The 25,868-nt window shown below is 37.4% G+C and overlaps 4 protein-coding genes across 4 annotated transcripts; 2 read left to right on the forward strand and 2 right to left on the reverse strand.

Moving 5' to 3' along the window:
* Positions 1–3,674: 3,674 nt before the first annotated feature.
* EAF02_010907 (uncharacterized protein) lies at positions 3,675–4,356 on the forward strand (the record flags this gene model as incomplete). Its single annotated transcript, XM_038906955.1, has 2 exons — positions 3,675–4,103; positions 4,171–4,356. The coding sequence occupies 2 exons, from the start codon at positions 3,675–3,677 to the stop codon at positions 4,354–4,356; spliced, it is 615 nt and encodes a 204-aa protein (XP_038753245.1).
* A 1,105-nt stretch (positions 4,357–5,461) lies between these two features.
* On the forward strand, positions 5,462–6,566 carry EAF02_010908 (uncharacterized protein; the record flags this gene model as incomplete). Its single annotated transcript, XM_038906956.1, has 3 exons — positions 5,462–5,523; positions 5,570–6,264; positions 6,337–6,566. The coding sequence occupies 3 exons, from the start codon at positions 5,462–5,464 to the stop codon at positions 6,564–6,566; spliced, it is 987 nt and encodes a 328-aa protein (XP_038753246.1).
* A 577-nt stretch (positions 6,567–7,143) lies between these two features.
* Positions 7,144–9,262, reverse strand: EAF02_010909 (uncharacterized protein; the record flags this gene model as incomplete). Its single annotated transcript, XM_038906957.1, has 9 exons — positions 7,144–7,312; positions 7,373–7,533; positions 7,599–7,709; positions 7,791–8,120; positions 8,208–8,299; positions 8,389–8,503; positions 8,583–8,844; positions 8,896–8,959; positions 9,013–9,262. 9 exons carry the CDS (start codon positions 9,260–9,262, stop codon positions 7,144–7,146), a joined length of 1,554 nt encoding a protein of 517 aa, XP_038753247.1.
* An 842-nt stretch (positions 9,263–10,104) lies between these two features.
* Positions 10,105–12,311, reverse strand: EAF02_010910 (uncharacterized protein; the record flags this gene model as incomplete). Its single annotated transcript, XM_038906958.1, has 3 exons — positions 10,105–11,223; positions 11,392–12,245; positions 12,308–12,311. 3 exons carry the CDS (start codon positions 12,309–12,311, stop codon positions 10,318–10,320), a joined length of 1,764 nt encoding a protein of 587 aa, XP_038753248.1. The 3' UTR covers positions 10,105–10,317.
* Positions 12,312–25,868: the final 13,557 nt, after the last annotated feature.

Genomic DNA, 25,868 nt, shown 5'->3' on the forward strand with positions numbered 1-25,868 from the left:
TATTATGTCAGTGACATTCAAAAGGGCGCTTCTATCGGACTTCGCTGCTTATCCTGTGCCGATGTTTAATTCACCGTGGATGAGCTCCCAATAAGTTCTTCAATTTGGGACGTTTTTCCTTGTCAGTTTTTCGTCTGATGAGGTGTAGTGATTTCGGTGTCCGATGTATCTGTACAATTGGCTATGGATTGGATATTTGCTTGCAACTACATTATTGGCCTGTCAAAGGCGAAAAATTGAATATAGAGACACAATTAGTTTCAAGAATCACGCCCGGAGTTAGAACTTTTGAGTATTCGGTCCCGACGTTTGGCGGAGTTAAGAATGTAAAATGAACTCTTTGTACCAGAACTTCGAGGGTTCGGTCCCGAATTAAGGAGTTAAGGAGAGAGTGGTATATCCGTTATAGTTCACGTCCACCCTCCGCCGTTGGAGCTTGTCGAATTCCTGCTTATCTAGGCGGAGTGGGATTGGCAAATGTTCCAGATGAAAAAGCAACTTTCCAACGATCCCCAGATCTTGGCTCTTGGCTTCAGAAAAGCTTTTCTAATCTTGTGCAAGGAAGAAAGATTTGCATCAAGGGAGTGGAGAGCATAGCGAATGCCAAGTGTGTGTTAGCGGAAGATTGTTTCCGGAAAATTAATCTTATCTGAGGTCAAAAGTATTTGTTATTTTCGCGTTGGAATTGACGATATCTATGACTACTAAATGGAGCGAGTTCTTGACCGCAAACTAGATGCAGATAACATCGTGTTCCGGGTTCTTAACAACTGCCGAGATAATTCTAATACCCCAACAGGATCTAATACCGGTAAGGACCAAGCATGAGGGTGGATTCTCACGAATTCAGGACATTTTTCGCGTAGGGCAGGGAAATTTACCAAATAGGCATTTGTGAGGCCATATTAGGATTCATCATACTCCAAAAATTTGGTTTTGATGATGATTTTCAGCCCTTGAAATTGGAACTTCAACCAAGTTGTCCCTAGTATGAAAAAATAAAGGTTAAATGCTCCAGGGCTTACTCAAGTAGTGCTAACGCCCCTTAGGCAAGTTACCCAGCGTGTTCGACGTCTAAACTGCACAACATATATTCGCGTATACTCATTCCTTCAACTTGAATACCCATGGGGTCAGAGGACAGAATTGGCCATGGTCGGATCACAGATCTTTCATACGAGGTCGTAGTGTCGATCTTCAGGTAGCCTAACAATGTTCATTTCTTCTACCCTCTCTTCTTGTCTGTCGTCATTTATAGACTGCTTATTAACAGTGTTCACGGGTTGGGGGAAAAAATCCCAGGGAAACAGATTCCACCAGCCCTGCTTCGATATGATATTGCCGCGGAGAAGTCCACAGATCTGGGGAGGTGATCCAACATTGAACTGATCGATGCACTGCTCGACAAACTTGACAAAGAGTTAGGGAAATGTCAGTCATCCAAAAGAGTGACGCTTCAAGATACATTTCGTATAGGTCATACACACGACTTTATCCATGGATCGGTGACGGAATTTTCCAGCCATGCGTGGTTGATTTTTGAAACATTTGACGTCCTGCCCTGTGAGGAGTCAGTTCTCTCCCCGAGCGAATATTTTCGATGCTACCGCACGCTAGGTTCCAACTTTTCTCCAATTTATCTCACCCAAATCCCACGAGAAGACAAGGCATCACTACCTCTATCGGTATTCATCATGGAAATTCGAGCAAATTAAATGTGTTGACAATTTCATAAGCAACCCATTGCACAATATTTAGTAACAAAGTAACTCATGTGTCTGGAAAAGCATATCTTTTCACCATGAAATATGTCATTCACGAAATAGCCCGATCACTATCAGACATTCGAAAGGTCCCATCTTGTACTCGCCTGACCACTTGTGATAGTATTTCGTCCTTGAACGGACCATAATTGGGAAGAGCGCCGGGTAAGCTAATGCGCTAAGACATCGAACTCGGAGCGATATTAGATTTGAATGATCGCAGTGTGATCCGACTCTATTCCCCGGGTATCACAAGATCTCGAATCTTTACATCGGCCGAGGAAAGAAAAGTCGTTTGAAAGGTAGACCTGTTATTAAAGTCCATGGTCGAAGCCAAAATTAGAATAACGGCCTATCCTACCGTTCTAGTAAAGAGAGAAATTCGTGAGGAATATGATCGGGGTAAACCGAAGAAAAAGCGCAAACTTTGTTTCAACGAGAGGATGGCGAAGATGATGATGGAGGTCCCATTCCTGGTCGAAATCTCAAAGGAGTGACACTATATATCTGTTTATAATCATTCGACTCATTGCTACCCGTGGACACCGATATAGCTGCCCGAGGATTCATTGAAGTAATCTTCACAAGTCAAACGAAGGAATCGACGACTCTTCAGTCTAGAATTCATAATATCTGTGATATGAACACTTTCTCGTTTGTGATTCTAGCTGTTTTGATTCAAGTGGTAAAGACAAAAATTAATGTGTATGGAATTGAATCTCGAGAGATCAGAGAGAGAGAGAGAGGTGTCACGTGGATTACAGCCACACCACCTTTTGATTTGCCGAATCAGCCACGCCCCTTCATCTTAAGCGTTCACCGAAAATCTCAAATCTTCTTGCAAATCTTCCATGTCAAAGATAAATATCCGACGTCGTCCTATGGATGCATATACGATCCAACATTACTAAGTGCATGCTGGTCTGAATATACACGATTATCATGTGGGATGGACACGACTTGAAAGATTCAAGGCGGGAAAATTGTAACCATGTCAGTGATTTGAAGAGGGAAATTTCAGCTCAATCCAAGAGAACTCACATCCTAGAAAATCATGCGAAGCTATTTCTAACCTTCAAAACACCAACTCTCTAGGTTGTATTCATGATGAAGCAAGAAAATAAGACAACCATACCTGAAGTGACTTTATGAGTTTCGAAATCCTTCGATTTCTCAGTCTGAAACAGCTCAAATCGATTGTCATCAGGCAGGCCCAAACGCTCGACCACCGCCAAGAACATCAAAAATAGCCCCTTCGTCCTAAGTCCGGAGTGTCATCTCAAGTATGAAACTCGGTATGTTAGTAACCGGTAAAAAGTTAGATGGGACGGATCTATTTTCAATGCCTTTTCAAAATTCCACCTATAGCATCCCAATTCACGTTACTTTAAGGTTTAATTCTTGCTCTTTGTTGGCCTAGTGGCTTGAGATCTTATCTGATGAGTGACAAGTGCTCTTCGGACGAGTTTGAAGATGTCAGATTTGATCAATTGATCCTGGCAAGATATGTTACTTCAGATGTACTGGGCGTCTCATTCCCCGCTATTCTGTACATAGACGCCTTTATCGTAGGGATTGATGTCATATCCTAGGAGATCAGATGTATTGTGCCTGTCAAAATAACCTTTGAGATCAGGAAGAGTAAGCAAAAAAAGCGTCGGCATCAAGAACTATAAGATCACCAGATATTTCCTTAATACATTTCTATTTCATTATCATCATCATCATCTTCTTCACCTTCACTACACACATTCATTCTAATACTTTCTACAACAGCTGTGCTGTCTATTGAACTGTTAATACATTCATTCTATATTACAAAATTTATATTACGAGTTTCATTCACTTACTACTACTTACTTCAACTATCCATCCTTTATAACACCCAATCAACCAACCAAACCAATCAAAATGCGTTTCTCCCTCCCAGCTCTTGTCCTCTTCCTCTCTGTCGTTAACGCCTCTCCTCTTCCTAAGAAGGAAAAGGCCGCCGCGGCATCCTCCTCCGCAATTTCATCGGCCACAGCAGCGGCATCCGCCGCTTCCTCAACTGCCGCAGCCACATCGGCAGCATCCAGCTCAAATTCAACGGCTGCAGCCGGAAGTGTTTTGACCTCTTCGGCATACAATGATTTCCAAATCTCCGCGGGAACTGCCGGATCCGCTCAAGATGAAGCCAATGCACTCTTTACCGGTATCGATATGAACAATCTCGCTGCTGTTTCCGCATCTGATCTTAAGATCATTCAAGGAGTTCATGATGCTGCTGAGGATGCTGAAGTTGGTGGATTCAACCCAGCCATTGCGGCCGCTGATGGTGATGCTGCTACTGCTCTTCAGGTATATTTTCCCATCCATTTTCCGTCATATAATTACAGTACATAACAGCAACTAATATAAACTCTAGAACGGCAAAATCAAGAACAAGGTTCTCAAACTCACCGCCGAAGTCCTTGCTCTTCAAATCAAGGTAGCTCAAGGAAAGGCTGGAGATCCCGCACCCGAACAGACAAAGTTGGCCAACAACATTAAGTTGGATACTGCGGCTGCAGGACAAGCCAGTACCCCCGTCAGTTTTGATGCTACGAGCTAGAGGATGTGATAAAAAGGTTAATTGAACATTTGAGGATTTGGGATATAGTGGAAATTGTTCGCGTGGACGTGAACCATGGATACTTTAATACAACGTGTCATTTTACACAGATGTATACAATGGGCCGATCTTGGGTAGATGGTGGTTGGTGGGCACATGGAATTAAAGGGATGGTTATTCATTACTACTTAGTATAATGATAGTAATCACGCTATGAAAATTCTTTACTTTTAAAATTCTTCGGCTTGAGAATGGGATTTGGGAATAGTTTCTTGTAGATCCAAACCATAATATATGACTCTATATCATTCTTTTTGTCTTGATAACATATTTGCGATTGGTCAGATAGATTTTCCTACTGCGGATAATTTGGCACCTCCCAGATTCACACTTGATAAATGTTGAAGATATACACCTCAGACTGAGATATATTAGTGACAGTCATCTTAACTATGAAGAGAAGCATTTAGTAGGGTAGTTCTTGCATCAAACCGCCTCATTTCGAGGTTCGCTTTACTTTCATTGAAGAACATACTCCACCAGGCATACTGGGCGAGTCGTCTTACTATATATAATTTCATATCCATGAAAGTGTACCTCAGTTTGCTGAGTTCACACGGTAATATTGAACAGAAAATCACAGAAGCAAGCCAAATTTTGAAGCTCTTGCCAAAAGGCGGCAGAAGGTATGGATAAACTGGAGGGAGTTCCTTCCTCAACCCATCTAGTCTAGAGGGGTGTAAGAGATCATCTCCCGTTGGACCCTTCGAATAAGGCATAACCCTTCCGATAATCGAAAGAAACAACCTTATGCTAGGTACATGTGGGTTGTCAGAAGAGCTCAGAATCCTGTTAGTGCATGAAATTGCTCTCAAAACTAACATGCGAATTTTGGGATCTCTACCTTTTCTATTTTCTTCAGCGCACGCGTACTCATGCTGCCAGAACCACGCAACTCCGAACTGGATGCACATAACACAGCCTGGCAAACTACAATAGGAATGATTTCGTGGTTGCGGAATTCGAACGCAATTGGCAATTGATTCGTTGTGAGAAATTGTTCGACAACGAGCCAATTCGAACAAGCCGCTGGATAAAAGCAACCATGGTAGCAGGGTTTTCCCAAGTGGGCTCAGCCAGTTACTATTGTCCAAAGCGACGCTTTTGGTGTGATGCTTCAAAAAGCTTGGATGGGAGCTAATAGTGGTCACAGCACCAAATCCAAAGCTGTCTCTTATCCTTCTCCGATTTATGCAGAGGTAATGGATGAGTTCAGATTGAAAGGCGTTGCCAATTATCCTGTTTTCATGTCAACTTGGTCAATATCCCTGTTGATGTATGTCTTTGATGATTGGCGCCAGGATTATCTTACTATTGGGGACTATAATTTCTTTTGCGAATACAACCAAGATCAGGCTGGTGCTCAATTCTTATCACCACTAAGGAAAGAGATGGCAGCAATTTGGGACATGCCAAAACTTTCAGACGAGATCCAAATTCGTAGATCACACATGCTCTGTTCAATGGCTTTCTTTGACCTGAAGCGCAGACACAAATCGGAATTTCTCAATCATGATACAGACGGACGTACTGTCTGGATCCACGAAGATAGAGATATCTGGCGAGATGTCAAAGCTTTAGATTCAGCTGGCTATTCGCATTACTTGTCATATTCCATTGGAGCTAATGGGCGCGACGACATGGTGCTGGCTGGTTTAGTCAATGACTGGATTGATCTCGGACCTGACTTGCGCTACCAGGAGTGCAATCAATCCATTTTTGCGCTCACTCGAGGATCATTGACAATTAAAGACCTGACAAAATGCTATGAACAGACGGTGTGGATGCTAAGCGCGAGTTTTGACTCAGAAGAGCGACGTGTGGTGCGTAATGGCATTGTCGGAACCCGTATCCGACAGCTCACTAACCACCGCCATGAATTGTGACGCTACTACTCTCTGGCCTATGATAACTGCTCAGTTGCGCAGCAATTGGATCTTTACCAAATTGGAAATCTCGCCGATTGCTATGCTTCGGATTTCACGCCGAGGACATTATCTGACGCCAAAGTGATATCTATTCCGCGTCAAGACTATTCACATCACGTCCGGGTAAAGAAAGTCGAACACAAAGGTTCAATTATGCTCCAAACAACAGTTTGTGACGCCGTCAAATCTGAACTGATCCCAGCATCCGTCATCGACTACTAAATTGTTCTTCCACTCCTTCTTCGCACCGGGCAGATAGAGGAAGCCACTTTTCTGAGTTATATGGATCATCACTGTTGTAATCACTTTGCTGATATCATGCGATATGGACACGCTGGTGGATTTAGCCATGCGTATGCATCTGTCATTGCAGCGTTGGTTATGGAAGGATGGTCGCCGGGAATTTACTTCGCTATTGGTATCGGGAGCCTTATTGAGGCTCAGCCTGATCACATTGCCAATGAACGCCCGCATGGATTCGTTCTGTCCAAAGAAACATCTAGTGCTGCGCAGGATATATTCAGAAAATACTTTAGTTTTGATTCACAATATTCTATTTGTTGCAGACGGATTAAACTCAACTGGAGCTTTCTTATAAATCATTCAAAATTCAATCAATATCAACCACGTAGCGAATTCACGGCAAATCTGATTACAAATCCTTTTAGTTTCATTCTTCAATTTGATCATACTAGGTGTACGAAGTATATGCTAGCAGAGCTGATATGATTTTGCTGTTTCTAGGTTGTTTCCAGCCTGACTTCTTCGTCGAAGAAGTTCAGCCACTTCAAGCATATCACTAATTATCGGCCCATCTATCGCGCTTAACAAGCACCTTAACGGTCGATCTATTACTCGCATTTGCACGATCTACCCACTCCATAGTTCTAGCGTCTGTCTCATAGAGCTCCAATTCGAACCGGGAAATGAAAAGCGCAAGTGCTATATGTATTTCTTCAATCGCAAGACTAAATATTCAGTTAGCAAGCTGATCGACTCTGTCATTCTGGAAGAGAAAAGTGACTTACTTCTTGCCAAGACAACCTCTTGAACCTTTGCTAAATGGAGCGAAATACTTTTCTAATACTTTCTCTTCGTCCCTAACCCATCGTTCGGGGTCGAATTTTTCGGGCGAAGGAAAGATAGACGCGTTGTGATGAAGTGATAAAAGGGTTTGTGTGATGGCTGTCTATACGTTTTTCGCGCGTGTTAATAGTCTTTCCACTCTGGCTATTAGGAAAAGTGTATACGTACACCTGCTGGTATGAAATGTCCATCTATAACTACCCCCCCATCGGGTACAATACGCGGAAGAAAACCTGGCACCAAAGTATGAACACGCATACTTTCCTTGATAACTGCCGTCTGTTTTAATATTTTAGCAAAACTCCTGCATCAAAATTCTCATCTGATGTATTTTCGCGCAGGTGCGAACGAATTACTTACCAGATATGGTAATCTTTGAACTCGGCTGCAATCAAAAGTTTCTTGCGATGTAATACCGTTAGCAGTTAGTTCGTCTAGCAATTTAGAAGAAACGGATGGTGAAGAGAGAATATAGTATAAAGCATTTGCAATTGTAGCTCCTGTAGTGTCAGTCCCTGCAAGTACGAATAAGAACGCCTCGTCTGACAAGTCTGGTATGGAAACTTCGGAACGCGGTTCATCGGGAGTTGAAGCGAGAAGAAGATCGAAGAAGGTATTTGACGAGTCATCTTTGGTGATTTCGCGTAATTTCTGTCGTGCAACAGCCATTGTGGCCCATTTTGTGCATTTCTAAGAAAAAACATGATGAGTATGAATAGATATGAAGAACACTGTATAGGAAGTAAAGGCATGAAAAAGAAAGTGTAGTGTATTCACATCTCTAATATCTTTAAATCCGGGAACTGTCTTCTGGGCTAGCGAATCAGGTAGGTTTGTTGCCAACCACGTAACGACCGGGAATGCTTTCACTGAGACGACAAAATCAAGGTTAGAGAAAAGACCCAAGAGAGACATCGACTGAACGTGAGCAGGCAGAGAAGTGGGTGAGAAATCTTACATATCCAAAAATTGTTCAAGAAGGCATCCATGCTTGCCAATAATTCCGGTTGCTCTTCCTGTGAGCTTAAGAGATTTTGACGTTTGTCAAAAAGTATTTTAAATATTACTTCCGCCTGTTACTCAAGTCTTAGCATGATGATTCGTGTGAGAAGAGGGGGAAAATAATATTGAACTATAATAGCAGTGACTAACGGAAATGGAGCGACAGAGTCGATGCATGTCAATAGGTCTTTTCTCTTCTCCACGCTTAATCATGACGTTGACCGCTTCCTGAGTGATTGCGAGAATACCTGGTGCCATCGAATCTGCAGCTTTTGACGAGAATATAGATCTGACTTTTTGTCGCCGTAGACGATGTTCGTGTGGGTCTAGTATGGAAAGAAGAGACTCGGACAGGCTTATCTGCTTATAAAAATCTGGGTCCTTTCGATAAGTTGTTCTGTTGTTGAACATCCTATAATGACTCAATATCCACAGTTCGATGTTGTTTACCTCAGGTGCTTACTGTGAATAAAATTCCGGATCATTGACATGGACATGATTGGGAGCAATTCGGACGACCGAAGAATCTGAGGGTGCTATTTAGCCAAACGGGAGCCTTGAGTAGAAAAGATAGACTGACTGTATTCTTTGTGCATTTTATCAAAAGTCTTGATATATGTTCCATCTCGAATTGCGTTGTAATAAAATTCATACCAGGATGTTGCGGCAGCTAGCTTTGGTCCTGGAATTTTGGACAGCGGATGGAAGTATAGACGCTGAAAGGCACAGCATAGAGAAGTAAGAACCGCAGAGATTACAATTATTTGTACTGATAGAGGAATATGTGATGAAGTTGAATACCTCCACTGAGAATCCTTAGTAGTATCCATGCTTTGAAGTTGTGCGAATGGTAATGAAAACGAAGTATTTCTGTTCGAACAAAGAGAATCAATGATACTTATACGTCCCGACATGTTACATTGTATCGTATTGAAGGTTCGCAGATCTTTCTGGGTCTGTACAAGATTGTTCAGTTGTTGGAGTACGGATGCCGAGCACCATATCACAACGCATCATGTGGGTGACAATTAAATTAGCTTTTGGACGAATCTTTGATACTTATCTCGCATGTAAACCGCATTAATGGCTCTTATCCTAGTACTGTCCAGTAATAAATCTAGTTTCTCGATCAAGGCAGATTGTATTCATAAGCGAAAAATGAAGGGGCAGCATGAACGACCCTGCTTTGTGTCCAGATCCAGAATGATCTGCTCTCCATAACCGCCGCTTAATTTTCTTCAGCCAAGGAAAATTTTTGATAGGATATTTACCTAGGAGAGTTGCAATGAATAAACCAGGGAAAAAGATTTTGTGGGTATTTATGAGTTGAGACAATAAGTTGCACCTTCCACATTCAATCCTCTTTGCATGCCAACGAAGTGGGGTAGATGACAACTCTTTTGCATTGCCGTCGTATTCCAAAAGTCAAATCAAACTGCCGAACATTTCCCTTAAACCCTATCTCCTTATGCACCTTCACTCTATCCTCAACTTTGTCTTGTAACACGATGGCGTGAGTGACAATATTTTCTACAGAAAGTACAAAAATACCATGTTCGGGGGCACACAACTTGAGCTGTATCTTGGATCTATGTTTGCTTTTCTCGATGAATCTTCATTGATGAACGAGAGACTCATGTCTTAACAAACCAATAAGCACGCTTGCCGTTCAATATTATACGGACCTTCAAACACTTTATATACCATACACTTCTGAATCCGTCAGACCACTTGAGAAAAACTTTTCCCGAAATCTTCTCTATAGTTTACACACAAAAAACTTTCTGTTGTAAACTTTAAAATATACAAACTCTTGTGTAAAATGGAAACGTGTTCAAAGTAAGGTGATAAAGTACTAGCAGTAATGACCTCTCTCTGCAACAGCTCATCCCGTTTCCTCATACTTCTTTATTCTTCGTATAATCTCCTCCACATCCTTCCAAATCCTCTCTCTGTTTTGTAGCCCTTTCAATCTTCCCTCCTTGAATCCTTTAGTAATTCCCAAATACAACTGATACCAATCTAATTTCTTCGTATTAACCCCATCCTCAAACCCCGTCTTCAACGCTCCCTCAATTTTCTCATCAAACACGGGCTCAGCAGCTTTCCATTCATCGTACAGCTCGGGAAGTTCTTCCCAAATAAGTGAACGCAATGCCACTAACTGCTCATTATGCTCTGTTCGTCTTTTTTCACGAGACTTGAGGTCCGCCCCAGAAACTGTAGCCCAGAAAGATGGAGGTGTGAAATCGTATATTTCCCACAACCAAGGCATTTCAGAAACAACAAGTTTATAAAAGAACCCCTGAGAAAGTTGAGTAAAAGCCCTGGATACGAGACGAATGGAGGCAATATCTTTAGATAGAAGATACAATATAATCTCATCTTGAAGTTCTTGAGACAGCTTGAGGAATGGATCCCGATAATCATTACGTGGGGACCGTCGGGGTCGGGGTTTCGAAGGGCGGATAGGGAAGGCTGGCGAGCTGAGGGAGAAATGTGAATTTGTGGTTATTGCTGATTGAAAGACAGAGCGCAAAGCTGGTATGAAGACAGGATTTGCGGCGAGCCATTCTGTGCCGAGACTATGGTTCCACCATTGTTCACTGCAGTGACGCACAGCGCGATCGCGAGGAAAATTAGTGTCATATCTGTAGCAGGACTCTTTATCGCGCCACTTCATTAAATCTTGAATAGAAGTCTGATTGAAACTTAGCCGTGATGCATGTTTATAGACCTCGAGACAAGTTGGATGAAATGGCATTGCCACTTCCTGAGTATTTGGAGGCACCTGTAGATCATGACATCAGTTTTCAAAACCTATATTCTTAAGATAACGGTGTGTGAATAGAATATTCAATATTCTCGGCTGCAGTCTGACCATGAGAACATGACTAATTCTTAGAATTGATGGAAGAATTTCCTTTGTTTGAGATTATGAAGAATTGAAAAGACCTACTTGCCAAATCATAGTATCTGCGAGCACATCGCTATCTAGTCCATGGCGGGCTGGCGCTAATACGACGTAACCCATGTCCCGTGAAGGTACATGGTCACCAAGACCGGAAAGAAAGACATCCCCCTCGAGTTCAAAGTCTTCGTCATCAGGGCTAGGACTCCAGTCATGATCCTTGTAAACGAGACATTGTGCCGTGGTACACCCTCTCATTTCTTGAGCAGTGATGAGATTGCCATTGTATGCTTTGCTTCCTGAGCATTTGGGGCCTGGTAGATGTGTAAATTTATTCTCCCACTGCACACTTTGTGCTTCTTCATTAGTCATCATGATCTTCTCGACTCTTGGAGGATTTGGTAACTTGTGTTGATCGAATTTCGACAACCATTCGTGATATAGCTTTGTTTCCTCATCTGAGTCGAGATTACCATCACCGTCGTAGTCATCAACTTCCATTTCACTGCCTATTTGGGCGTCTTGGCGATCTTCTATTGTGGAAGATGCTTCCAAAACATGGTCTTTGGAGGAACCCCCATCCGAGTCTGAATCATACTCCAAAGGCTCATCATCCGATGCACTTTCATAAGAATACGACAAATTGTCATCCTCAACCATGGGTGTGTTATCTTCATAGAAAGGTAGATTATTTTGCATATTGTGCTCTCCATTCTGTTCTGGAATCAATGCTGTACGATAGAACAAACATCCATACTCAGTACCACAATTTTCCTCCCCCGCCTTGTAACCTCCATCCGGATTATACCAGGAAGCACTTTCGTCATCAATTTCATCTGGAGTCCGATCTCGTCCTATGTTAAAGCTAACACCACAGATTTGACATGGAATCTCCGAGTAACCTGAAGACGATTTGGTCAATATTTTGGAAGTAGTATGCGTAGGTAGTTCTCGTCAAACTTACCCATCTTAAATAATGAAATTGAGTGAAATTTCGAGACACTTCTCAACATGCGATAAATTACTGACAAAATCTCTGTATTTAAAAAACTGGAAACAAAAAGAAAGTGACAAGAAAATACTTACCCAGTGGTTGCGAATAAGCTTATTTAAATAAGCTTTAGCAACCCCGTATTCCGGGTCGATTAAAAATCCACTCCAGGCTAACCGATTTCCCCACTATGTGCATATCCCTACTACGTGCACAACTTTGAAAATATCAATATTATAGCTTCAAACATCAATGATATGTTTTTAGAGGCTTGTATAGAACTTGCATTAGATTATTTGAAAAGAATTCAAGCTCCTAAATACATCCAGATAGCTAATTTCTTTAAAATTAATCGATCCACACTCTTCCGGCAATATAGAGATAAAACTATCTTAAGAAAACAGTTCCTTTTTGATACGAAACAAGCGCTTTCTAATAATCAGAAGAAGATTTTAGTTAATCAAATCAATAAGCTAACATAGAGATCTATCCCTTCTATAAACTATATAATCAGAAATCTTGCAGAAGAGATTTTAGATAAAAAGGTAGGAAAGAATTAGATTAGCAATTTTGTCAAGAGGCATTCAATACATCTTAAAAGTCGATATCTCCGTTGTATTAATAATTTGCGTGTGAAAGCCAATAATATTGTTATATTTGATTACTTTTATAATCTGGTTTGAGCTATTTTCTATTATTATTGATCTTTATTACCTAAAACACTCTTATTAATACCCCTCTTTTTTTAATTTAATTAATAAAAGTAACTATAAATACAATATACAACTAAGAGATATATATAATTGGAATGAGAAGGGCTTTATAATTGGTATAGAAAGGATTATAAAGAGGATAATGAGTACTAGCATCTATAATAAAGGCAGAATAACAAAGCTAAATAAGATGAATCAAGAGAGTGTTACGGGAGCTGCCTCTAGGGTCACGTGGAAGTGGCTAGAGATCTTTCGAGGTGGTTTAGACTAAACTTCAAATAGGAATTCAATAAGATTATAACTAGTTGCAATTCTTATAATTATAATAATGAAATTAATAATTTGTCACGGCGCCAACTACATAATCTGTAGTTGTCTTCGTGCCTCAGGCATAGCATATTAGTGTGCCCTATTTTCTATAAGTAGGGCTTCATTCTTTTATAGCTTTTTTATTCTTATAATATAATATAAGTCTTTATCTGTACCTTAATAATTTGTATCATTTTCAAATAAACTATTACAACTTTATTTCTTATTTTATTTCCAAAACCCTACCAACGCTTTGTCCCGATCGCACTGATCGCATTCATTGTTGATTATTATATACCCTGCTACCAATATTTTGAACTTTAAAAAGTGCTGAAGATAGATAAACAAGCATTTACATTAGAAACGCTTATATTTGGTTTATCTTTGTAATTTCTTTTTTTGAATTACGTTTTCAATTTTGCTGAAGCCGATATCTCTCCCTTTATAGATTTATTCAATGATCCAAATGCTACACACTTCACTACCGCTTAAGTTGTATTTGAATCGATCGAATCGATTACAGATTCATTATAAATCTAAGCTGCTACTGTTTAGACCTAAGCTATTGATATTCAATTAAAGATTATCGAATTAAAAAAATACAATTAAGATATTAAAATTGTTGTTTGTAATAATTTGCAAGTTTTATTTTGTTATAAGTATTTTGTTATTCTTGAAAAATTTAGTAATAATAAACAAGATATTGTAAAGTGTTAAAATCAGTATATGACTTTTTGTAATATAATTAATCGCTACTTGACTGTGGATTACAAAAATGAATCAGAGTTTCAGAAAATCATATTTCTTGCTAACCTACTTTTTGATTTTGCTTATACGAATAATCAGATACACTTTAATATAATTATAATAACATACATAATTCCAATCTTTAGCCTTCTGAATAGCATATTGTAGTAAACATTTGATATAAATTAAATAAGCAATACCAAATTTTAGATCTTTTATACAAAGTTTTATAGATTATGATAAATATAAAATGAAGAAGACCCTATTTGATAACTTTATTATCGAATTCAAGCAGCTCATTATCAAATACAAGAAAACTATCAAACAATAAGTTGTTAATCTTAAACTCAAAGTTTTATAAAAACTAATTAATACTTTAGTTAACTATTTCAATAATCTTTTGCTGCCGATATTGATATGTAAGTAGTTTAGTAGCAAGGCATTTATAATGATTTAGAGGAGAAGATTTATTTTGATAATCAATACAAAAATCAAGATATCAATTTCAGTGATTAGAAAAAATCTAATGAAAAGAAGTTTATTATCATTATTATATATTTACACCTAATCCCTTTGGAGATTCTATATAATTGGATACTGTTTGTTAAGGTTAACAATTCTTATTATGTTATAATAGAGAACAATATCTAGATCTTAGCCTTTATCTTTATTACAAAAAGCTTGGTTATCAAATTCAATTAGAAAGAAAAGTGATTATAACGATGTAAAATATAATACCAACTCAGGAATTATATAATACCCCAATCATTCCCCTATTACAAACCAATACGTTTCGAATATCCACTGTTTTCTCGTTACCAATTATTATCATAATTCTGGACTCTATCACAACGCTTATAGTCCTTACTTATCAAAATACATTTCTGTCTACTAATCGTTTCCCAATTATTGCAGTACATTTCGATACACCTCTCCAATCCCACTGATAATAGAGATTTGGGCGGATTCGTTGAAGGCTTTGTATATTCGGATGATAGTGGAAATTTAATTTCCAATTAAATATATTAAAAGACTAACCTTGATTTATAATCGCGAATCGAGATTCTTTATGAAAAGTTTGCTTTTATAAATTAAGAGATTGATTATATTTAGGGATCCTTTATATTTTAAAATAATGAATAACAAATCTCTTAAAATCTTAATAGAAATTTTCCTTACACTTAATATAATTATTCTATTCATTAGTTTAATAGATAATGGAGCTATGAAATATGAATTTATAGATAGAATCTTTATATTCAAACTTAATATTCCTATACATCTTTTCCCTATTATTTATAATCTATTATTTATAAATAGAAAAACTTTTAATATCTTATTTCAATATACACTATTAAATCTATGGATTAATAATTATAAAGAAATTAGCTTATTCTATATTATTAATCTGGGATACGATGACTCTCACCTGTACGTGGTGTATCCTACGAACCTTCGATCGTGCGATCGGAGAGCTAAGTAGAGTCAGCTGGAGCCGGGTGGTGGTTGTACACTAATCGGAGGTCGTATTGGGAGCGAAGGTACGCGCAGCTGATCACTAGAGGGTGATTGCGAAGATGCTCGGAACAGAGGACTACCAGCAAAACGGAGATGAAAATCATTCGATGGTGGAAGGGAGATGAGAGTGGGATTGATGCGGAACTATGCCTTTACGAATCTGTGTGGGGAGCAGAGCTAGAGCATATCGCGGCAGAGCGTCTGCGAAGCGGAATTAGCCCTTGAAATAGCGGATAATGAAGTTTCTATAATATAGTTGAGTCTGACTGAAGCCTGTGTTGGGAGTAGGGTCGATATCTTTAACTTGATGAACGAAAATCGACAGAACACCTTTGGGGCGCTAGTGTGCAGAGTTTTCACAACTCAACAATACGTACGATCTGCGGGTATACCGGATTGGATATTTACAAATGGTGAGGGGAGTAGTAGGAAGTATACAAAGGCTAGGACAGTGTCTATTGGGGCCGGCGGGAGTATATATGGAGTAGGAGAAGGGATGTTTTTAGCACCTTACCTTCGAGTGCGCGGGAGCGGTATGGCGGCGAAGAAGCTCCGGTATAGGAAGGACGCTTTTAGCAAGCCACACTCGACAACGCTCGATCGGTATTACGGCGGCGGAGGATCTCAGGCAGAGGCCAATCCTATGATATACATGTGCAACACGCTCCTAGCACTCTACTTTCGATTACAAATTATATATTGGGGGAATGGATTTTACAAGTAGAGCTTTGGTTAATGGGTTGGAAATACTATAGAAGGGCTGCCTGGCTAGGGGTCTGAAATAGCAAGCCTGCGAGACATAGTCGGCCTTGTTGTGCAGGAGAGATCCGGTAAGGTAATGTGAAACGGTTATTAGCTGCGAGGCGTAGCATATAATAACAGCGATAGCGATACTGTCTATATGGCTCGAGAGGACGGATGCGTGTGTCGGTCTATAATCGGATACTATAGAGCAGAGGGCATAATGGAGGTATCAGATAGGCTTAAGGAGCAAACAGGAATGGAGGCGTGAAGGAATGGTTTTGGTCCTGGCCGGAACTTCCGAAGGTAATCATACAATAGGTAGTTTAACGTAGTTAGAAGATTCTACAGAAGCCTAGTACTAGTGGCTTTATCACAAGTGAGCCGGGAAAGCGTCTGTAGGTATAGCGAACCTACTTTGTGTTATAATATATTCTAGAAAGTAGTTATAATATAATTCATTTCTGTCTCGGACAGAGGAACCTCTGAATACGAGCAAGCGCATATCCAAATACGCGATTCAGATCTACCCTGCCTAGCAGGCATAATGGCCAACCGCTTAGCGAACCTCTAGAACCCGGACCTCCGATCTACCTACGATGTCGACAGATTGATTACCAGACTTATAAGCGCACTGAACGCCTCTGTAGTAGCTGTGGGGCAGAAAGACCGCAAACCCTACCGATCATCCTTGTGGTGAACTGACGAGTATAAGGAGGCACACCGAACATACACACAAGCCAGGAGAACTGGAACTGCTGACAGAATGGCAACGGCCCAGCAGGACCTACAGAGGGTTGTGCGAGCATCGAAACGAGCCTATTGGACTAAACGCTTGGACGATATACAGGACGATCAGGAACTATACAAAGTCATGAACTGGCACAAGCTAATTCCAGAAACAAACCTCAAGACCCCTCCTCTGATAATCGAAGACTAGAAGATCACTAATACTAGAAAAAAAGCCGAAGCACTCTTTACAACGATACTCGACCACTTCAAAGCATCGAACAATCTACAGCACGATCTTCTACAGGAATAGGACTACTAGACGACCTTACCATGAAAAAGAACAATCACCACAGAGGAAATGGAAAAACATATAATAGGAATTAAAAGCACATCACCCAAAGTCGATCAAGCAACCGTTCGCCTCCTCAAAGCATGCTGGTTTAGCACGAAGAGTATAATACATGAGATTTTCGTGGCTTGTCTTAAGCTTAGCTACTACTCTAACGAATAGAAACTTGCTAAAATAGTCATACTGCCCAAGATTGGTAAGAAGGACAGGACATCCCCGAGATCGTGGAGGCCGATTGCGTTGATATTGTGTATTGGAAAAGGACTAGAAAAATACATCGCCAGTCAAATTGCATGGACAACCATAAGATATAACATTATCAGCCCTCAGTATTGCAGAGTGCTACCGAAAAGAGCCGGTATTAATCTCACAGCTGCCTTCACTCATGATGCTAAGCTTGCTTTAGCAGCTGGCAAAGTGGTTACACTAGTAACAATAGATATACAAAACGCTTATAATACATTCCTTAAAAAACGGCTCCTATAACATATAAAGAAGCAGGGTTGGCCTATAACGCTTTTGCAACTCGTTGATTCATTCCTAACTGGGAGATATATGCATGTAAGGCTTGAGGGGATCACAACACAGGATTTCCTGGTTGTATGCGGTACCCCCCAGGGATCGCTACTCTCCCCTATCCTGTATACCCTCTACCTTATTGAGCTTCTCAATCAAGATAGAGCACAGCGCTTCGGATATGCTGACGATATAGCTATATATCACACATCTAAGGACCTATCCACAAATACATGTATACTCCGTTGAACCGTTCGACACATCCTACAATAGGAAGATCAGAATAAGGTCTTTTTCGCTCCGGAAAAGTTTGAGCTACTTTACATATCAAGGAAACATGAAATTGCAAATCCGGCTATAAGGATAAGTCGGGATTTAATCATCATACTGACCTCTCTAAGGCTCACCAACAGAGCACAACCGACCTTACACTGGCTTAGCGTTTTTTTTGATCGGCACCTAACATTTCTACAGCATATCAAAACGCACACTACGAAAGCTATACATATTGCATCCCACATCCGATCAATAGTTCATACAGCCCACGGACCATCTGCAGCCTGCTTGCGAAAAGCAATCATTACCTATATACTCCCTGTCGCCCTCTTCGGCTTTGAAGTATGGTTCGATGGGCTATACAAACAACGCCCAAATGCAGGCTATATTCCGATTGGCATTGAGATCAAAAAATATATCGATCTAGTCAGCAAGACGATTCACAGTACGGCACGGGGAGCTTTACCCGTCTACAAGACGACCCCAACGACTGCACTCCTTATAGAAGCTGGTCTCCCAGCTGGAATTGTTACACTAAAGCAAGCCAGACTGAGGTTCACGTTTCGGCTTCAGACAATAGATACACAACACCTACTTGTAAATCGATTGAAGCTGTACATCAGGAAGAGAGGATGAGGTACAGATATTCTGAAAGGTCCCAATACAAAACTGCAAAGAATGAGATAGGCGATCCCTGTCACCGAGCGCCCCAGACTCTTATAGCCTCACTTCTCTCCCAAATGCCGCACTGATCCAACGAATGGTATAAACAAAGAAGATGTTGCAAAAGTATTCAAGGAATGGTAGGACTTAATCTCCCAAAAAGACTACTCTATGTTTTCAGACAGATCTGAACAATACAACAAATACAGTCACCGCATGGGGTACAACTTTGCAATCTACTGCAACAAGTAATAGATCGATATTGGCTACAGCCGTGTACACGAACAGTCGCATGTTTTTGACATTGAGGCGATCGGCGCGTAGCGGGAACTAGAATGCCTCCTGAATATCATTAATCGCCCCTACCAGAAACGAATATAGTTATATATTGATAGCACCTCAATAATCTAGAAAATACAAGAAAGCACTGCTACCTCCTCTCAATAGGCATACCACAAGTACCATCAAGCAATACAACACTACGATATTGTAATCAAGTAGTCCCCTGGGCATATTGAGATTGAGGGCAACAAGACAGCCGATCGCCTCACTAATCAGGACACGGCTGGGCTGCTTGACCCTAGCCCATTCTGTCTTCCCATAGTCAACAGCTCCCACTCTGTCCTATATACTAAATATCAGCGTTCCGAAAGCAAATAGTGAAAGGAAAAAAAAAGCCTGATTTCCGAAACATACAATACATAGAAACCGATATATAATACCTCGGAGCCGGAAAGCCTCAAGCTCCCTTGCGAGATACTACACAGACTCATAGCAATACGGATCGGATATAGTGACTTTGCAGTCTATCATATCAGATTCAATCACGAAAATAGCACAAACATCTATACATACGGGATTGAAAAAAAGCCCACTACATTTCTTTCAATATTCAATTAATAATCAGATACACAGCAATTAACCACTTATACCAAATCGACTTCGATCCGAATGGGATGCGATAGTATATATCAACCGCGTTCTGTGAATACAATATAACTTTACTAACCTTTTCACTAAATCCAGATTCTATACTAGAATATACTCAAATTATACAGAACTATGCGAATTCCAATCTGCTCCAATACCCCAAGAATAAACTTTTTACCCCAATCAACCTAAAACCTGTACCGAACAGCTATAAGCACTCCGAGCACTCTCCCGATCGACAACGATCGATCTAATCATCCGCTGACACCCGGATGGTATACGAAACAAGGCCTTCTGAAACAGAACCATAAACCCTTAGACAGAATAGCCGCAGGATCGCCATGAGCGGTACTGAGCGGGGGAATACTAGAGGCAACAAGCCCCTGTTTAGCTAACATTACACTATTATGAGCGGCTGGAACGCTAGCAGCCTGTAGGCCCGCTTCTTAGTACATCTAGAATACCCCTTGGGAGGTCAGATATTAGATGTTAATCACTATAAATAAATAAATAAATATATTATTAATCTTTCTAATGCGAACCCTATAATCCTCAGTCTTTTATGATTTCAGCGTTATAACCCTACCATTATTAAGCAATAATAACTTTTAAGTTTATATTTATATATTGCTTCAGATATTACTGTTCAATTAATTTTGTTACAATTATTATTTCTGATTGTAATAATATACTAATTCTAATAGATATAATACTTAATCCAATATTATATATACTTGTTAGGAAGTCTATTTTGAAATTTACTTTAAAAAAATCTATCTCAACCCTATATTATATTTTTGCTGAAAAAGTTATTAATAAAAATCTCCAAACTCTCTTCTTTTATTCTAAATCAATTGATATTTTTGGAATATAATTCTCTAACTCTAATTATAAAAAGGAATACTGATAAAAACCTTTATAATATAAATCCTATTAATTCAATACCATTTAATTTAAATCACTACTATATTTACCAAATCAATAGAAAAACAGAGATCTGTGTTAAGATAATACCAAACCAACCAATCCTGAAACCAGTCTTAGTATAGATTATTGTAGACTTTAGGATATATAAAAGACTACTACAAAACCAAAACATTTTACTCTTATTAAATCCCTTATTACTATAAAAGCTCTTTAAGAAACCAATTAATACCTTACGAAATATCTGATAGAAAATGAATAATATAAAGTTTCTTATAACTAATAGCTTTATTCAATTCTATAAAGATTAGGAAGCTTATATCACAAAAATAATCTGGGATGAATTAGATAAAGCTTATGAGTTACATTGTATAATAATAAACAATCCTATTCAACTACATTACAATATTATAAAAAACAATATCAAAAAGTTTATGGAAAAGATTGACCGATTTGTATTATCTACAACAAAGATTTAAAACAAGCTATTATTCTGGCTTCGCAATCTATTTATTAAGTTCTTATTCTCTCTTATTAACAAATTCCTATTACAATACTCTTAAAATTACAAGATCGAGATTATACTAAATAAAAAGCCTTTGTACAACAAAGATCGCTTAATATCCCCAGCCAAGCTTTAAGTTGTTTGTAAATGACTTGATAATAATCTAAATAAAGAATTCATTCATAAATTCTGCTTTCGATTAGCTATTCTACTTCTTTTAGTTGTAAAGCCCAAAAGAAGCATTCGAATTTGCTAAAACTATTATAAACTAAATAATATTATTATTAAGAATTGTTATTTATTATTATTAATCAAAAAAACCCTTGATACCTTATACTATACTAAAGTTTATATCAAATTGGATATCATCGCTATATTCAATAAACTACAAATCGCAAAAGATCATAAATAAAAAATTGCTTTTACAATTCATTTCAATTTATTCGAATCCCTAATAATACCTTTCAGCCTTTATAATACTTTTGCCTTGTTTTAGAACTATATCAATTATATTCTTTTTGATCTCCTGGATAAGAATTGTATAATGTACCTAAACAATATCTTAATCTACTCTGAGAATATTATAGATTATCAAAAGCAAATTTGCAAAGTTGTTTAAAGATTTATTGATATTGAATTACAAATTGATATTAACAAATACAAATTCGAAACAAAAAGAACAAAATATCTTAGTCTGATCATTATTCCTAATAATATCAAGATGGATCCTAATAAGATTAAAATTATTCTCGAATGAAAATTGTTAATTAAGCTAAAAGACTTTCAACATTTTCTAGAATTTGCTAACTTCTATTAATACTTTATTTACAACTTTTCTAAAATTATGAAATCTTTAAATTACTTATTGAAAAAAAAGAATATATAGAATTGGATTATTAATTAAAAGAATACCTTTAAAAACCTAAAGTATACCTTTACCTTCACTCTAGTCCTTATAATGTTTAATCACTATTACTGTACAATTATTGAAACAAATACTTTCGACTAGACTACAAACAAAGTACTCTCTCAGTATAACAATAAAAGCCGACTACACCCAATTGCATACTTCTCCTCAAAACACAATATTACCAAATACAATTACAAGATCTATAATAAGGAATACTAGCTATTATAAATTCTTAAAAGAATAAAGACCCGAATTATATAAAACTCAAAAACTATCGAAATTATTACTAATTATAAGAATCTAGAGTACTTCATATCAACAAAGATATTGAATCAAAAACAAACTAAATAAACTAAATTCCTAGCTGATTTCAATTTTCGTATTATATATAGACCAGATCTTAAAACAGTTTACCCCGATATACTAAATAGAAAAGCAAAAGATCACTTTGTATATACTAATCCTAATAATAATCGAATTAAAAATTATTTATAAACAATCTTTTCAAAAAGAATATTTAATATTACTATATTTAAGAATCTCATTCAACAAACAAATAACAATATCGATCTTATTACAGTATTTATGGATATAATCATTCCCAATACTGAGAAGCTAATCAATAATTTTATTAATAAAGTATATGAATTATCCGAATTGATTACTACTATATATAAAACACTTCAAAACCCAACTATTCGCTATTAGCTGTTATTAATCCGAAAAGATCTCCGAATTACTTTTCAAGACTGTAAATTAATCAATAATAAAATTTTCTATTACAACTATTTTTTTGTTTCTCTTTCTATAAAGCTTTACATCTAGATCATATACTAAACACATTTTATTAATCCAATAGAATATCCTGGTCGAATTAAAACTATTGATCTTGTTTTCTGTATATATTAATAGCCTAATATATCAAGGAAAATCGAAACTTATATACAAGCCTATCAACTCTACTTCCGAATCAAAGCCTCCCATCTTATTATACCCGGATTCCTAGAACCCCTATTAGTACCATTCCGCTTTTGATTCGATATTTCTATTGATTATATTACACTACTACCAATTAGCAAATGCTATAATAAAAAGTATCAATATATTATTACAATTATCTATTACCTAATAAAAATATATTATTTTATTCTGATTATAGGACTATCTGCAGAGAAGCTCACCAATCGATTTATTAAAAAAGTCTATTATCTATATAATGTATCTGATAATATAATATCCGATAGAGATTCACAATTTATATCAGAATTCTGAAAGCATTTATCCAAATATCTATCAATCACTTTAAAACAATCCTCCTCGTTTCACTCCAAGTCCAATGGATAATAGAGAGAATCAATACTATAATAAAACAATATCTTCAGGCTTTTATGAATTTTCATTAAAATAACTAATATAATTAACTCCTACTCACAAAGTTTGTACTTAATAATACCATCTCAGAGATTACCAATATATCCCTATTCTTCATTAACTATAATTTTTACCCACACCTTAGCATTGAGCTCTCTTTACCTATTTCCCCAAACCTATCATATCAATACAAACACAAATTCCTAAAAACCAACAAGATTATAAACCGATTTGATATTATCCTAACAAAATTGAAAACCCTAATTACTCAATCCATTTAGAGATATAAAGATTATATTAATAAGATTTATATCAATACCTCTCTATACAAAGAAAATAATAAAGTATAAATTAATATTAAAAATATAAAAACCAATTATCTAATAAAAAAAGGTAATAACAAATGGGATAGCCTCTATAAGATTCTAAAAGTTTATAAATAAGCCTATCTACTCCAGCTCCCTACTAGTTTTAAGATCTTTCCAGTATTCCACAATTCATTACTCCAACCACTCTACTGTTCATCTAAACTAGCCAGTCAAAAAGCAATTAATAAAGCCAAATCCTACTAAAACTAAGATTATATTCTAGAAAGAGATAACAAAATAAATAAAGAAACCGAGCAATAGGAATTCGATAAACTACTTAACTATTATAACAAAAACGGATTTCACTATTAAATCAAATGGAAATATCACCCAGTATTTTAACAATCCATTGAAGACCTTTGTAGCCAGAAAAACACAATTATCGCTTTCCATTTAGCAAATCCAGATAAACTAGAATCGCCCATTTGAATAAACTTCAAAAGATCTATTATTCCTAATTCTCTGCTAGTACTTACACCAAGCATACCCCCGAATCAAAACCGAAACAAACCTAAAAAGCTCTAGCAATTGATTATTATTTCCAAGAAAATTTATTTTAATCTAATAATAGAAATTAGAGTATTTTAATATTATTTTGTTTTCTAAAAGATCAATTGATATTGCAATTGTAAACCAATCGCTTTGAGCAAGGAGTATTATTACAGCACCAACTACATAATCTATAATTGCCTTTATATCTCAAGCATAGTATACTAGCACGTTCTACTTCCTATAAGTAGGGCTTCACTTTTTCATAGCTCTTCTACCCTTATGATACAATATAAGTCTTTACCTGTACCTTGACATAATTGTTTTTGAGCACAAAGCTTTATCTTATAATGAAATCTATTCCCTATATAGGCTTTCGTACTGAAATCGACTAACAAGTCGATCAGCAAGTCGATCGATAAATCGATCGGTTTTTGATCATATAACATTTGTCCTATAATTCCTGTTGTTCTAACTTGTCTTTTTGTTCTGGAGCCTAATCCCTTGGGATATTACTAATCTTAGTGAAGCCTTTTTGCTTATTGTGTTCTATCTTTCCTAGAACCTACTATCCTAGAAACTATATTCTAGATTCCTAGAGTATTCTATAACTAATACTATATACATGCCTAAGGCTTTCCTTAAATGCCCAGTGTTCCCTGGTATACTACAGCTGAATCACTAAGGCCTATAATACCATTATAGCCTATAAGCCAGTGATTCTACAGCCTGTTACTAATCCGTTGTAACAGAGAGTTTATTATTCTATTAGCAGCTATATGCACTGATAGGACAGCTCTCCCTTTTACTCTTATTTATAAAGGAGACTCAAGGGATCTATAAGATATATGGATTCAGAATATAAGGGAGAAGGATAAAGCCTATTTTGGAGCCTCAAGCAATAGGTGATTGTCGAATGCTTTTAGCCTATATTGGCTTATAAACGTATTCAACCCTGCTATATATCGAAAAGCAGGTGGAAGATATCGTCTACTTATTGTCAATAGTTATTTTAGTTATATCAATATAGAATTCCTTTCAAAATATAATAAATTAAAGATTATTATCTTAATTCTCCCCCCTCATTCTATATATCAATTATAGCCTCTTAATATTAGAACCTTTAATACCCTTTCAACAAATTATAATATATTATTGAATAATTTGATATACAATAACAAGGGGATTGTTAATATGACAAAGCACATGTTTTGGAATATATTTAAAAAGACTTGGGAGCTTACTTATACAAAGCATAATATCTTACAATCCTTCAAAAAAACAGGCATATATCCTATAAATAAGAATCTTACAATCAACTGTATTGCTCCGGAAGCTTCTTTTACGCTATCTACATTATTTAAAACTCATAGGAATGCTTTTGCTACACTATATATATCAAAAGCGATACATAGAATGAAATTAGAATTTCGTCGCACTTCCACCTATAAGATCACTTTAAAGCTTTTTAAG

The sequence above is a fragment of the Botrytis sinoallii genome (assembly GCF_014898435.1).
Source record: "Botrytis sinoallii strain Bc 23 chromosome Unknown BSIN_028, whole genome shotgun sequence".
NCBI lineage: Eukaryota > Fungi > Ascomycota > Leotiomycetes > Helotiales > Sclerotiniaceae > Botrytis > Botrytis sinoallii.